This window comes from Saccopteryx leptura, chromosome 12, assembly GCF_036850995.1.
Source record: "Saccopteryx leptura isolate mSacLep1 chromosome 12, mSacLep1_pri_phased_curated, whole genome shotgun sequence".
Lineage (NCBI taxonomy): Eukaryota > Metazoa > Chordata > Mammalia > Chiroptera > Emballonuridae > Saccopteryx > Saccopteryx leptura.
Window position 1 is genome coordinate 56,657,775 of NC_089514.1, and position 14,207 is coordinate 56,671,981.

At 39.1% G+C, this 14,207-nt stretch overlaps 1 protein-coding gene across 2 annotated transcripts in view; it reads right to left on the reverse strand.

The window, feature by feature from the left end:
- The window catches only part of ELAPOR2 (endosome-lysosome associated apoptosis and autophagy regulator family member 2), a 251,001-nt gene that overhangs the window by 18,473 nt on the left and 218,321 nt on the right, over window positions 1-14,207 (reverse strand). For both annotated transcript variants that reach the window (XM_066354085.1, XM_066354086.1), the window contains exon 19: window positions 5,145-5,271. In XM_066354085.1, coding sequence (XP_066210182.1) covers window positions 5,145-5,271 — 127 coding nt within the window. The remainder of the gene's footprint in view (window positions 1-5,144; window positions 5,272-14,207) is intronic.

The following is a 14,207-nucleotide window of genomic DNA, read 5'->3' on the forward strand; positions in this document are numbered from 1 at the left end:
AGAAGTGCAAACTGGTACAACCAAAGCAACCAAGATATATCAAGAACCTTAAAAGTGACCATCTCCCTGAACCCAGATAACTCGAATGAAATAATCAAATTTCCAACAAGAATGTTCATTACTGAGCTACAAAAATATTGTTTAAAACTTTTTCTCAAATATTGAACAGGGAAATTATTAAATCCCAAATTATATATATAATAGAACATTTGTCAATAACTTAAAAGCCATGTTTTTTTAAAAAAAGTTTAATGACAAAGGAAATATATTAAATGTAAAAAGTAAACAAAAAACATAGAGTTGAACCTTAACTTTATTTTTTTAAAAAACAGATAAACAAATAGAAAAGAGAAAATGTAGAATAGGATGACTATTCTATGACTATGCTCTTACCCTTTAGACATGCTTCTTGTGGTGAGTCAGTTATCCATTCTCACCTTAATTATACCTTTAATTATATCACATGATCATATCATAGCTTTTTTAGCTTTTATTTTCTTTTTAAAATATTTTTAAAGACTTTATTTATTTTAGAGAGGAAAGAGAGAGAGAGAGAAGCAGGTAGGAGCAGGAAGCATCAATTCCCACATGGGCCTTGACTGGGCAAGCCCAGGAATTTGAACCAGGGACCTCAGGGTTCCAGGTCAACACTTTATCTACTGTACCATCACAGGTCAGGCTTAACTTTTCTTGTTTTTTTTTTTAATAAATAAATTTTTATTTTAATCGGGTGACATCAATAAATCAGGGTACATATATTCAAAGAAAGCATGTCCAGGTTATCTTGTCATTCAATTCAGATGCATACCCATCACCCAAAATCAGATTGTCCTCCGTCACTTTCTATCTAGTTTTTTTGTGCCCCTCCCCCACCCCCTCCCCCTCTCCTTCCTTCCCTCCTCCTACCCTCCGTAACCACTACACTCTTGTCCATGTCTCTTAGTCTTGTTTTTATGTCCCACCAATGTATGGAATCCTGCAGTTCTTGTTTTTTTCTGATTCACTTATTTCACTCCGTATAATGTTATCAAGATCCCACCATTTTGTCATAAGTAATCCGATGTCATCATTTCTATGGCTGAATAGTATACCATGGTGCATATGTGCCACATCTTCTTTATCCAGTCTTCTATTTTTTTTTTACAGTGATTAAAGCCTTTAAGCAAACTCTTGGCCAATACAGCAAGAATCCATAAAAGAGTAGTGTCCTTAACATGTTCACCAAATCTAAGTTGGCACTATCACCATGCCAAATCACTGAAAAATGCAACCCAACCCCAGTTCAGTATGTTAGGAGCTGTCACAAGGAGTAGGAGTCCAGAAAAAATCCACATCCAGGAAAAGTCCGCATGGCACTGGAATTGTTGTCACAATTCTATACTTTGCAGCTCACGTCCAAGTCACAATGGCCACTGCTTCTAGCTGGTAATGATTTAGGTAGACTGAAAAAGCCATCTGCAGCATGTATGGAGATGGAGCTTCTGTTCTCCTCTGCCTGGAGAGATGAGACTAGGTTGCTTTTCCCTGGAGCTCTGCAACTGTGGCTTGGTAAAGAGAACCTTGAGATACACTAAGCTGGGTGGCAAAGGTAGATTCATGATAGAAGTTGGCAAAAGGGGGAAAGAGAGCTCTAAATTAGGAGTAGGTCCTAGCCTGAAATATGAGTGGGGCATTGAGGTAGGAGGAATAAAGGAAACACTATATATTAAACAAAGCAGCAGAAAATAGGACTATCAACACCCACAACAGAGATCTTCGAGGGAAGAATAAAAAACCCTGACTATTCAGGAAAGACATAGTTAAGTGGCCCTTGTGCAAATGAGATCAGTTTACCTGCTTCTTGGAAGAAATACCCTAGGCTCGTCTACAGTGTCATAGATGGGGCCGACGGCCCTGGGCACCTTCAGCCTTCAGTGGCCAACCCCAGCTTTCTGGGCAAGGCTAGGTCATAGGTGGCTGGAGCAGGGCTGGAAGAGACTGAACCCTCCCTTAGAGGAGTGAGGGGGAAGCCTACCTTCCAGTGTCCCTGTTTCCTCACAGCAGAGGCATGTAAGTCTGGCAGGCTTTAGCTCAATGACCTTCCTTTCCACTATTGAAGCAGGACCCAGATGGCATCCTATGAGACCCCTTTGGGGTGTTGGAGCCTTTAAGGGCGTATCCTAAAAGCTGGTAGTTCCCTGATCTCTATTGGGCTTTTTCTGCCTCTTGGTATCTTAAAGGCCATGCTCAGAAGATCTCGCTGAGGGGTTTGAGGATCCCCATCCGCCTACATAAATCTTTTCCTGGAGCTATTGGAAAAAGACAAAAGTGTTATTAGCTGGATCAAATAAAGAAGGTATTAGTTTGCAGGAGAAAAAGATTTGGCGTCTCCTGCTCATTAGCATTCAAAAAAATTTTTAATTTTTTTTAAGTAAAAAGCATGATATGGTAGACCCGTAGAAGTTCCAGAATATGACTCCTCCCTTCTAAATTTTTTTAAATTGACCTTAAAATATTTGCTGGGTACACTTTAATAATACCTTGACTTTAAAGATTGTAAGAATGATAAAATACAGTAAATGCTTTTGCTCCATATGCAGGAGCATTGTCGGTTTAACCAGTTTAGGAAATCCAATAATACAACAATGAATACAGACAATGAGCTATAACATGCTTAGCAGCCTCTCCTGTTCTGACAGAGGTTACTATAAATCCAGAATATGTATTAACTGTAACGTGGACATAGGACTGTTTGCCAAATGAAGGTGTATCAGTAACATCCATTTGCCAAAGTTGTCCTGGTATGAGTCCTTGAGGGTTAACTCCAAATGAAGGGGCAGATTGTAGTATAGGACCCCTTGGACAAGATTTCCCAATCTGCTGTGCTGCTTCCCGAGAAAGTTGAAACTGTTTACACAGGGCTGCAGCGTTCTGGTGATGAATAGTATGAGACTGAATTGCTCGATCTGTCATAGTTGCTCCAAATAATTTTCTTTTGGCTAGCTTGATCAACAAGGGCTTTCCCAGGCCCTGGCCGGTTGGCTCAGTGGTAGAGCATTGGCCTGATGTGCAGGAGTCTTGGGTTCGATTCCCGGCCAGGGCACACAGGAAAAGCGCCCATCTGCTTCTCCACCCCTCCCCCTCTCCCTCCCTTCTGTCTCTCTCCTCCCCTCCCGCAGCCAAGGCTCCACTGGAGCAAAATTGGCCCGGGTGCTGAGGATGGCCCTGTGGCCTCCACCTCAGGCGCTAGAATGGCTCTGGTTGCAACAGAGCAACACCCCAGATGGGCAGAGCATGCCCCCCTGGTAGGTGTGCTGGGTGGATCCTGGTCAGGCGCATGCGGGGACTCTGTCTGACTGCCTCCCTGTTTCCAACTTCAGAAAAAGACAAAAAAAAAAAAAAAAAAGAAAAAGAAAAATAATGGTCATTCCCTTGTGCTAAAGCTCCAGGGAGCATGGAGTGAGCTCGAGTATGTCCTTTAAAACATGGAGCTCTATGTTGACATACAAGTCTTTGAAGAAGGAGGAACTGCTGAAATAGTTCATCAGCATTTGTCCCTAAGATAGCAGTCTTAATAGCGGAAACACCATAAGTAAATATTTGCTGTCTGTAGATAGATTAAAGTGGGAATATGGCAAATGCTGAAAAGCCATGATCATGGCATATAATTCTAGACTTTGAGCTGATTTTAAGTTGATAGTTTCAGTATAAAGTTGTCCATTGATTTGCAAGAGCAATTTGCCATTTAGAGGAAGTTTCCCAGAGCCATTGTTGTTGATCCTTTGAAAAAAGAAACAACAATAATTTTGAGGCTCAAAACCTATAAGCTGTAAGTGTCGCCTATACCCCTTGATAATCCAGGAGGCAACAAGATCAAAATATGGAAGTGTATTCCATGGGCTATTAGATGGTTCAATGTGCCCAAGCTGTAGCTGCTCTTGTACCAATTGAGCAGCTGCCCTAAGTTTCTCCTGAGAAAGGGGCCATTGGTCTACTCATACAGGATTATCTGATTTCCAAGTAATTGGGTCTGCACAATGTATTATTGAGGTAGCAGGAGCTACCAAGGCCCCTATGCTAAATTTTGATATCCCAATCCACACCTTCTGGTATTGGGTGCCATTTCTATGGGGATGAGAATTCCTCGCTATTCTTTCCCTAGTCCCTTGGTGGGCAAAAATCCCCGATCCAGCATCTGAGTACTGACTAAACCATTAGGACTGACAAGCAACACTTCCATATTTTTCAAAACATCTCTACCCCACAAATTAACTGGCCATCCAGGGAGAACATAAGGCTTAAAAAATCCAGAATGACCTTCTTAATCTTACCAATGTAGAAAACTAGAGCTTTGTTGAGGGGATTTACTCTGCCCTATACCTTGTAATTCTGTGGCTGCTGCATGAGTGGGCCAGGAAGGAGGCCAATGTAGTTTAGCAATAACAGATACATCAGCTCCAAAAGTCCTTTAAATTTATGCCCATGTATTGTTAGTTCCATTTCAGGGTATTCCTGACCTAGTTTTTAAAATCCAATTGGCAAAATCAGAGGAGCCAAATCACCAATTTGCTTGGGGCCCCTTTTGCAGGATGTGGCCTGAGAAGCAGAATTAGCATCCTTATACTATTCTTCTAACTGCCTGAATTAGCCGTGAGACACATTTTTTTGATTAATTTTGATGGGGTGACATTGATAAAATTAACTTTTCTTAAAGACTTTATTTATTCATTAGAGGAGAGAGAGAGAGAAGGCAGGGAAGAAGCAGGAAGCATCAATTCCCATATGTGCCTTGACCAGGCAAGCCCAGCATTTTGAACCAGCGACCTTTGTGTTCCAGGTTGACGCTTTATTTTTTCCACTGCACCACACAGGTCAGTTGATCATATCATAGTTTAATAAAACCATTTTCTTTTTATAATCCAAGTAAATATCCACAACCTACAACTTCCTTATCATAATTCCTTTTCCATGTCTCAGTGTACATCCTCAGTTACCTCGGTATATGGGAGGTTAGCTAACAAATGTGACTTTAAATGCATATTAATTCCACATGAAGTGAACTATAAGCTTCCACCATGCTTGTGAATCTGAGTTTCTATGAAGTAAGCGATGCTAAGCTGAATAATTATATCTTCAATGACACAGTTCTGCTCAGATTGCCATACCTGAAATCCTCTCTTACAGGCTCCCTCGATCTCATGAAAGTCATGCTCTGTGCACAGAGGGCAAGCTTCCGCACTCTCCCACAGGAAATAGAATGAACACCCATCACATGTGCCTGCTGGACACTTGCTGAAATAAAAATTGAAAAACAATAAAAATGACAGCCCTTATAACACATTCAATATGTGCATGTGTACTGCGCATTGGGAAGCAATGTAGGGATACTGAGGACACACATAAAATAAAGGAGACAAAACCATAATAAGATACCAGTTCACACCTACTAGAATGGTAAGAATCAAAAAGATAGATAATAACAAGAGTTACAAGGATGTGGAAAAACTGGAACCCATACACACTGCTGATGGGAATGCAAATGGGTGAAGGGGCTTTGGAAGAATCTGGAAGTTCCTCAGACTATTAAACAGATAGTTATCATATGACCAAGCAATTCCACTTCTAGGTATATACTCCAGAGAAATGAAAACATGTTCACACAAAAACTTGTACATGAATGTTCATAGCAGCATTATTAATAACACCCAAGTAAGTAACCATCAACATTAAGATGGTGATTGGATAAAAATAAAATGTAGAACAATACAATGGAATATTACTCAGCCATAGAAAGGAACACAATACTGATACATGCCCCAACTTGGATGATCCCCCAAAATATTATGCCACATGCAAGAAGCCAATCAAAAATTCTGTATGTTATGTGTTGTTATTCATATTAAAACCCATAATAGAGAAAATAGGTTAGTGGTTGCTTAGGGCTGAAATTGGGGCTAGGATATAGGGAGGGGGTAGATAAAGTGTATGGGGTTCCTTTTTGAGGAAATATAAAAGTTCTATGGTGATGTTTCCACATAGCTAAATATAAATAACCAATAAGTGAGTGAACTGTAATGGTATGTGAATTATATCTCTATAAAGCTGTGTTTTAAAAATTTAAAGAAGAGTCCTGATCAGGTAGCTCAGAGGGTTAGAGCATTGTTCAGATACACTAAGATTGTGAGTTCAATCCTGGTTAGGGCACATACAAGAATCACCCAATTAACGCATAAATAAGTAGAAAACATATCGATGTTTCTCTCTCTCTCCCCATCCCTTCCTCCTTTCCTCTCTCTCCAAAATCAATACATAATTTTTTTTTAATTTAAAGGATAGACAGGCAGAGATAATGGGGGGGGGGGGGCTGCAAGAAGGTTTCTTGGTAGAAATGATGCCTAAACCAAATCTAGAATGTTGTAGAATAGTAGGAGTTAGCCAGAATAGGAGGGAAGAAAGCAAGGAATATCTGCCAGAGAGACGAAATGGTAGATAAAATGAGAGGAAACTGCAGGCAGGTTATTGTGGTTGGAGCTTATAGAGCAAGGCAGTGAGTGAGTGCTGGGCACCCACGCAGGCACTAGGTAGCAATGGGAGGTTGCAATTTCTGTTAAGGTAATGTAGGTATTTTAGGGAACAAAATGATACACAGGACCATGGTCCAAAGAAGGTGGGAAAAGATATTAAAAAATTGACTCAAGTGACACACACAAAATCATCCTCTGGTCAATGCACAGCTCAAGGATGCCAATGCTTCTGCAATCCTGGGCAGTTTCTTCAGGCTGAAGAGGACTTCCTTTGAGATGTGGTTACATTCACCACTCAGGGATGATGGACAAAGTTTAGACACAAATATAGAATCACACTGAACCAACCACCAGGCAGGTCCTGAATGGAGACTTTTTGAAACTCTGCTTTCTGGTGGGTGGGCCTATTATTGTCAAGTTGCTACTTTCATTTTCGGGGCAGATAGATACAGCATGGTTCAAAATTAACCTGCTGTTATTGTGTACAGAATCCTTACTGATTGAAGTAAGAATTTATATATTTGGAAAAATTCTAATGGGAATGACTGTTTTGTTTATGAATTCATTAAAACTAATGAAATATTTCCTTAATTTGACCACTACACTTCCCTTAAATGAAGCCTCAAAAATACAGGCAATGGCCCTGACAGACTCCTTCAGACTTAGCTAGAGCTGAGGACAGGTGTCCCAAAGCATTTACTGGCAAAAGATAGATACACAATAGTAGAGAGAATCTAATAAGACCCCTTTTCAAGTTTTAATTTCAAATGGCAAAATTATAATTTTCAGTCTACCAAAAAGGCAAAATTTCATACTCTTACTTAATTAAATACGTTACCCTAGAATATGTGTGAAAAAAACTTCTATGCCTAAAAACTGACTGCATTCTTACATAACTATCTTTCCAAAGTGTCTGTAGATAAGTGAATATGGTGGAGTGCAATTAAAAGCAAAGTTCTCAAACATGTTTCAGAAACAGAGTCCACTTCATTTCTCTGTTTGTGAAAAAAAGCAACAACAAAGAGTTATAAATGTATTCAGACTAAGAAACAAAAATTATTTTTTTTAAAAGGTAAGTGCAACAGATGAAAACTAGAACAATTTATAAAATTATTTCTAATGTCCACCTTTCAGATCAGTTAAAGCCACTCAGCATTGCTCTTCTGAAAAAAAATTGGGGATCCAATCAGAAAAATTCTTCAAGAATAAAATTATTAGTTGCTTAACAATGACTTACAATTTTAAAAATAATTATATTTTTATAGTCATTTAGCAAATATTACCAATATATTTTCCTGCTTGAATCTCTCCTCCCTAAATTGTTTTCTATTTTATCTTTCCAACACAGAGAAGTTTTAAGAGGGCAGGGACTCTATATCTTTGAGAAAATAAAAAAGTAAGTCTGCTAAAGTTTGAGAAGAAGAAACTCAACAAAAAAGGAAAAAGAGAAAATTAATCTAAGTTGTAAAAAGCTCTGGAGAGAAGACTTAGGTTACAATTCTAACTGGCCTTTCCATTGTGTTTTTCCATAAGCAATTCAACACCCCTCCCCACCATCTCATTTTTGTAATTTTTCAAAAGTAGGATGTCTGCTCTACTACTTTCATGAGGTGATTATAAAGGATAAAATGAAATCAACAGCAATACTATAATTGTAGGAGATTTTAATACCCCACTAACATCACTAGATAGATCCTCAAGAAAGAAAATTAACAAAGAAAGAGCAGACTTAAAGGACACACTAGATCAACTCGATTTAATAGATATCTTCAGAATCTTTCACCCTAAAGCAGCAGAATATACATTCTTTTCAAGTGCTCATCATACATTCTCTAGGATACACCACATGTTAGGGCACAAAAGTGGTCTCAATTAATTTAAGAAGACTGAAATCATATCAAGCACTTTCTCTGATCACAATGGCATAAAGCTAGAAGTCAACCACAACAGAAAAGCTCAAATATTCTCAAACACATGGAAACTAAATAGCAGGTTGTAAAATAACTAATGGATTAAGAATGAGAACAAAGAAGAAGAAAAAATTCTAGAAATAAATGATAATGAGCATACAACAACTCAAAATTTATGGGACACAGCAAAAGCAGTACTGAGAGGGAAGTTCATAGCACTACAGGCACACTTTAAGAAGCGAGAAAAAGCTCAAATAAACAACTTAACCCTGCATCTAAAAGAACTAGAAAAAAAACAGCAAGTAAATCCTAAATGTAGTAGAAGGAAGAAAATAATAAAGATCAGAGCAGATAAATGACATAAAGACTAAAGAAAAAATACAGAGGATCAATGAAACTAGGAGCTGGTTCTTTGAAAAGGTAAACAAAATCAATAAACCTTTAACTAGACTCACCAAGAAAAAAAGAGAGAGGACTCAAATAAATAAAATTAGAAATGAGAGTGGAGAAATAACAACTGACACTACAGAAATACATAATATTGTAAGAAAATACTATGAAGAACTGTATGCCAAAAAACTAGACAACCTAGATGAAATGGACAAATTCCTTGAAACATACAAAGCAATCTGGAAGAATGAGCAAACCTAAACAGACTGATTACACCAAATGAGATCAAAACAGTTATCAAAAAACTCCCAACAAAGAAAAGTCCTGGGCCAGATGGCTTCACAAGTGAATTCTACCAAATATTCAAAGAAGAACTAACTCCTATCCTTCTCAAACTATTTCAAAAAATTCAAGAGGAAGACTTCCAAGCTCCTTTTATGAGGCAAGCATAATTCTGATTCCAAAACCAGGCAAAGACAACACAAAGAAAAAAAACTATAGGCCAATATCCCTGATGCATATAGATGCTAAAATCCTCAACAAAAATTAGCAATGATCAAGTAGGATTTATTCTGGGGAGGCAAGGCTGGTACAATATTCGCAAAACAATCAATGTGATTCATCACATAAACAAAAAGAAGGAGAAAAACCACATGATAATTTCAATAGATGCAGAAAAAGCATTTCATAAAATCCAGCACCCATTCATCATCAAAACTCTCAACAAAGTGGGAATACAGGGAACATACCTCAGCATAATAAAGGTCATCTATGACAAACCCATAGCCAACATCATACTCAATGGGCAAAAATTAAAAGCAAGCCCCTTAAGATCAGGAACAAGGCAGGGGTGCTCCCTTTCACCACCCTTATTCAACATAGTCCTGGAAGTCCTAGCCACAGCAATCAGACAAGAAGAAGAAATAAAAGGCATTCAAGTTGGAAAAGAAGAAGTAAAACTATCATTATTTGCAGATGACATGATATTGTAGATAGAAAACCCTAAAGTCTCAGTCAAAAAACTTCTGGACCTGATAAATGAATTCAGCAAAGTGGCAGGATATAAAATTAATACTCAAAAATCAGAGGCATTTTTATACATAAGCAATGAACAGTCAGAAAGAGAAATTAGGAAACAATCCCCTTCACAATTACAACCAAAAAAATAAAGCACCTAGGAGTACATTTAACCAAGGAGACTAAAGACTTGTACTTGGAAAATTATAAAACATTGATAAAGAAATCAAGAAAGATACAAACAAGTGGAAGCATATACCGTGCTCATGGTTAGGAAGAATAAATATTATTAAAATGTCTATATTACCAAAGCAATTTATAAATTCAATGCAATACCAATTAAAATACCAATGACATACTTCAAAGATATAGATCACATAATCCCAAAATTTATATGGAACCAAAAGAGAACACGAATAGCCTCAGCAATCTTAAAAAAAGAAGAAGAAAGTGGGAGGTATCACACTTCCTGATATCAAGTTATACTGCAAAGCTATTGTACTCAAAACAGCCTGGTACTGGCATAAGAACAGGCATATAGATCAATAGAACAGAACGGAGAGCTCAGAAGTAAACCCAGCCCTCCCCCTCTCCTTCCTCTCTGTCTTTTCCTCTCTGTCTCTCTCTTCCTCTCCCACAGTCAAGGCTCCATTGGAGTAAAGTTGGCCCAGGCACTGAGGATGGCTCCATGGCCTCTGCCTCAGGGGCTAGAATGGCCCTGGTTGCAACAGAGCAATGCCCCAGATGGGCAGAGCATCACCCCCTGGTGGGCGTGCTGGTGGATCCCGGTCGGGCACATGCGGGAGTCTGTCTGACTGCCTCCCCGTTTCCAACTTCAGAAAAATACAAAAAAAAAAAAAAAAAACAAATATAGTTTTGGCCCTGGCCATTTGGTTCAGTGGCTAGAGTGTTGGCCCAGTGTATGGATATTCCACGTTCGATGCCCGATCAGGGCACACAGGAGAAGTAACTATCTCTTGTTTCTTTGGAACTGTTATGACCTCATACCTGATTTGTTTGGGTAGTTGATAAAGCTGTGTAAAATTGTTTTTCCTAAGCTTCATTCAAAATCCAAGGTTAAATTCATTTATATTGTCAAGACATTTGTAATCCTTCAGGAGTTAGTCTCAGGAGACTGGGGGAAAAGCCACAGCTTTGTGGATACAGTTTAGGACATTTCTCAGGCAGTGTTAGGGCACTAATGTTGTTGAGGCTCTTTTCCTGTGGAGCTTTGGTAGGTTTCTTGAGGTTCCCAGTCTTGGAGTCTGAAAACTGACAACCACTGGGATAGGCAATGCTCTCTGACCTGCTGCTGCTGACTCCTCAGCTTTGGCGTCTCAGGAAAGTCAGCCTGTCTCTGCTGAGGATGACTTGTCATTGGCAGAAACCTTTCCTGTGCAGGGTCCATACGATGCTGTTGCATCTTGTTCCAATTTTGTTTGCCCTAATGCTGAAGAGTATAAATTGCTTCTGACTGTATTTGAACAGAAGATATATTGACCCACAGCTCTTAGATTCAGGGATATAAAATTCTACCAGTTTCCTGCAAAAACCTCCCTTTCTATAGAATACCCTGCGTTAATAATGAAAAGTCAGAATCCAGCAAGACCTGGACGAACTATGTTAACTGACACTCCTAGTTCTTTTCATCTACAGACTCTGTATCTTCTACAGTGAAATACCTGTCAAAGCCTTAGCAACCTTATTTCAAAATTGATCCTAAAAATTCTGTCTAAGATTACTCATGTCTGAATTATATATTTTTAATAATTCTAATTGGATTTTTCCATTTCTTGATCAGAACAGGTTTCAGTTGTTTTCCCTTAGGTATATAATGCTTTTATAGGTCTCCTACTTTTTGATGTTTTAAGACCATATTTGTTTTTTGTTTGTTTGTTTGTTTATTTTGTTGTTTAAGTGAAAGAAGGGGAGATAGTGAGGCAAACTCCCACATATGCCAAGGGATCCACTTGGCAACCCCTGTCTGGGGCCAATGCTGGAATGAACTGAGCTATTTTTAGCATCTGAGGCTGCTGCATTCAGACCAGTTGAGCTTTCCTCAGTGCCTGGGGCTGACACTCAAACCAGTCAAGCCACTGACTGTGAGAAGGTAAGAGAGAGAGAAGGGAAGAAAGAGATAGTTACTTCTCCTGTGTGCCCTGATCAGGCATCGAACGTGGAATATCCATACACTGGGCCAACACTCTAGCCACTGAACCAACTGACCAGGGCCAAAACCATATTTGTTTTTTTGTGGGTTTTTTTAATATTTTTCTGAAGTTGGAAACGGGGAGGCAGTCAGACAGACTCCCGCATATGCCTGACCGGGATCCACCGGCACACCCACCAGGGGGCGATGCTCTGCCCATCTGGGGCATTGCTCTGTTGCAACCAGAACCATTCTAGCACCTGAGGCAGAGGCCATGGAGCCATCCTCAGTGCCCAAGACTACTTTGCTCCAATGGAGCCTTGGCTGTGGGAAGGAAAGAGAGAGACAGAGAGAAAGGAGAGGGGGAGGGGTGGAGAAGCAGATGGGCGCTTCTCCTGTGTGCCCTGGTCAAGAATCGAACCCAGGACTCCTGCACGCCAGGCCAATGCTCTACCACTGAGCCAACCAGCCAGGGCCCCATATTTGGTTTTAATCTTTCCAGTTCTATTGCCTTTTTTTACCTAACTTATACAGATTTAGATACCTAGTACTTGTCCATAAATAGTTCAGATAAAAAAGAAAACAAGGAACTCATTTGACCAATAATTATTCTCTTGCGCTTAACAAGTTAGGATAGACTGGATTTTAACAGTCCTTCCCCAAAGACCAAAGAAAACACTATACTAGCATCCAATAACTCTGACAGTCTCCAAACCAGAGCCTCTGAAATAAACCCTGCCACAGTGAACCACTGAACACATCAAGACAGAACTGTGAAACATCTCTTTCCTCAGAGACAATATTCTTAGAGGCTATACTTCTAATGAGATGAATTGGGAATTTGAAGGAGGTTTTGGCAAAATAATTCTAGACTGATTTATAAATTACTCAAACAGTTAAATATGGTCATATGTTTAGAGAGAGTAAGGAGGCTAATTTTTCTTCTAACTCATAACATTAATAAAGAAGACTGTACTTGAGGAAAGAAGACTCATTAAAAGAAGACACCAATAATAAGACTCATAATAAGAAGGCACATGCTATCTTCAAATAAAAGTGGCATTTCCCTCTGCTTAGTTGTGGTCCTTTGCAAATCTCTACCTGCAAAGAATTGGGGGAAAAAATAAAAAGATGAAAACACACAGTCAGAAAGTCATTCCATCTTGACTGTGCCTCTCTGTGGCTATAAAATGTGGGTCTTCCATATTTCCTACTGTGTATAGTAAATGGGTTTAAGGATCTCTAATGTGCTATGACATTTCTATTATAAAAGTAAAACTGGTCCTCTTTGTCTGTTTTCTAATAAGCATTTTATAACCTTTTCACTATAAAAGACATTTCTTGCTTTTGAAAGAGTACTTTGGACTCAATGCTTAGGTCCAATTATTCCTAATAAAAGAGAAACCTTCAATTCCTCTAACCACATAGGATCATGATCATGACTCAAGGTTTGGAAAGTCTATTAAGCAGAGGCTAGAGTGGTATCTATTTAGGGATATTAAAAGTACTTTGTCTATTGTGTAGGCAATTTATTCTTTGGCCAATGTACAAATTGCACTAGATAATCTCAAAAGTTCACTTCAGCTCTCAGATTTCATTTACTACAGACATCATGCTGTTAAGTTTTTTATCTATAATGTCTCACACCTTTCAGACACTTGGAATTAGAAACCTCAACTGCATTTGACAGACCAAACAGACAGATGGGTGTTACCAATTGCAGATTAGTAGGCAGGCCAGAAAATTTGCTGCTCTCTCTAAATTCCATAGGAGACACACAGAGAACACATATTTCCATTTTTCTCCTGCTTCAGTCACTGTCTGTTAAGATATTCTCATCTTCTCAGAGGGAGGGGGGCTTGTGACTTTTTCCCAGGTTACAGAGATACAGAGCCCCACCCAACATACTACTGCAGAAGATGCCTTTGCCTGCTTGGCCAAGATTCTTGGCCAAGATGCTACATCGGTTAGCATCCCTTCCAATCTGCCAGTCTCCCTTTTGAGACATCTTGATCAGCAGGAGAGAGTTCTCAAGGCAGTGGCCTGGTTAGCACCTTCCTTTCCCTCCTGGATAATTTAAAGCCCCCCCCCACACACACACACACACCCCAAATGCAAATTAAGTGTTTTTCAAAAGCAGCCTAAGTATCTAGCTTTGTTAACATTTCTTTATCATTAGAAGCAAATCACAAATCCTTATTATTCAGCCTTAAAGCTAAAGATAATTCTAATATTTCA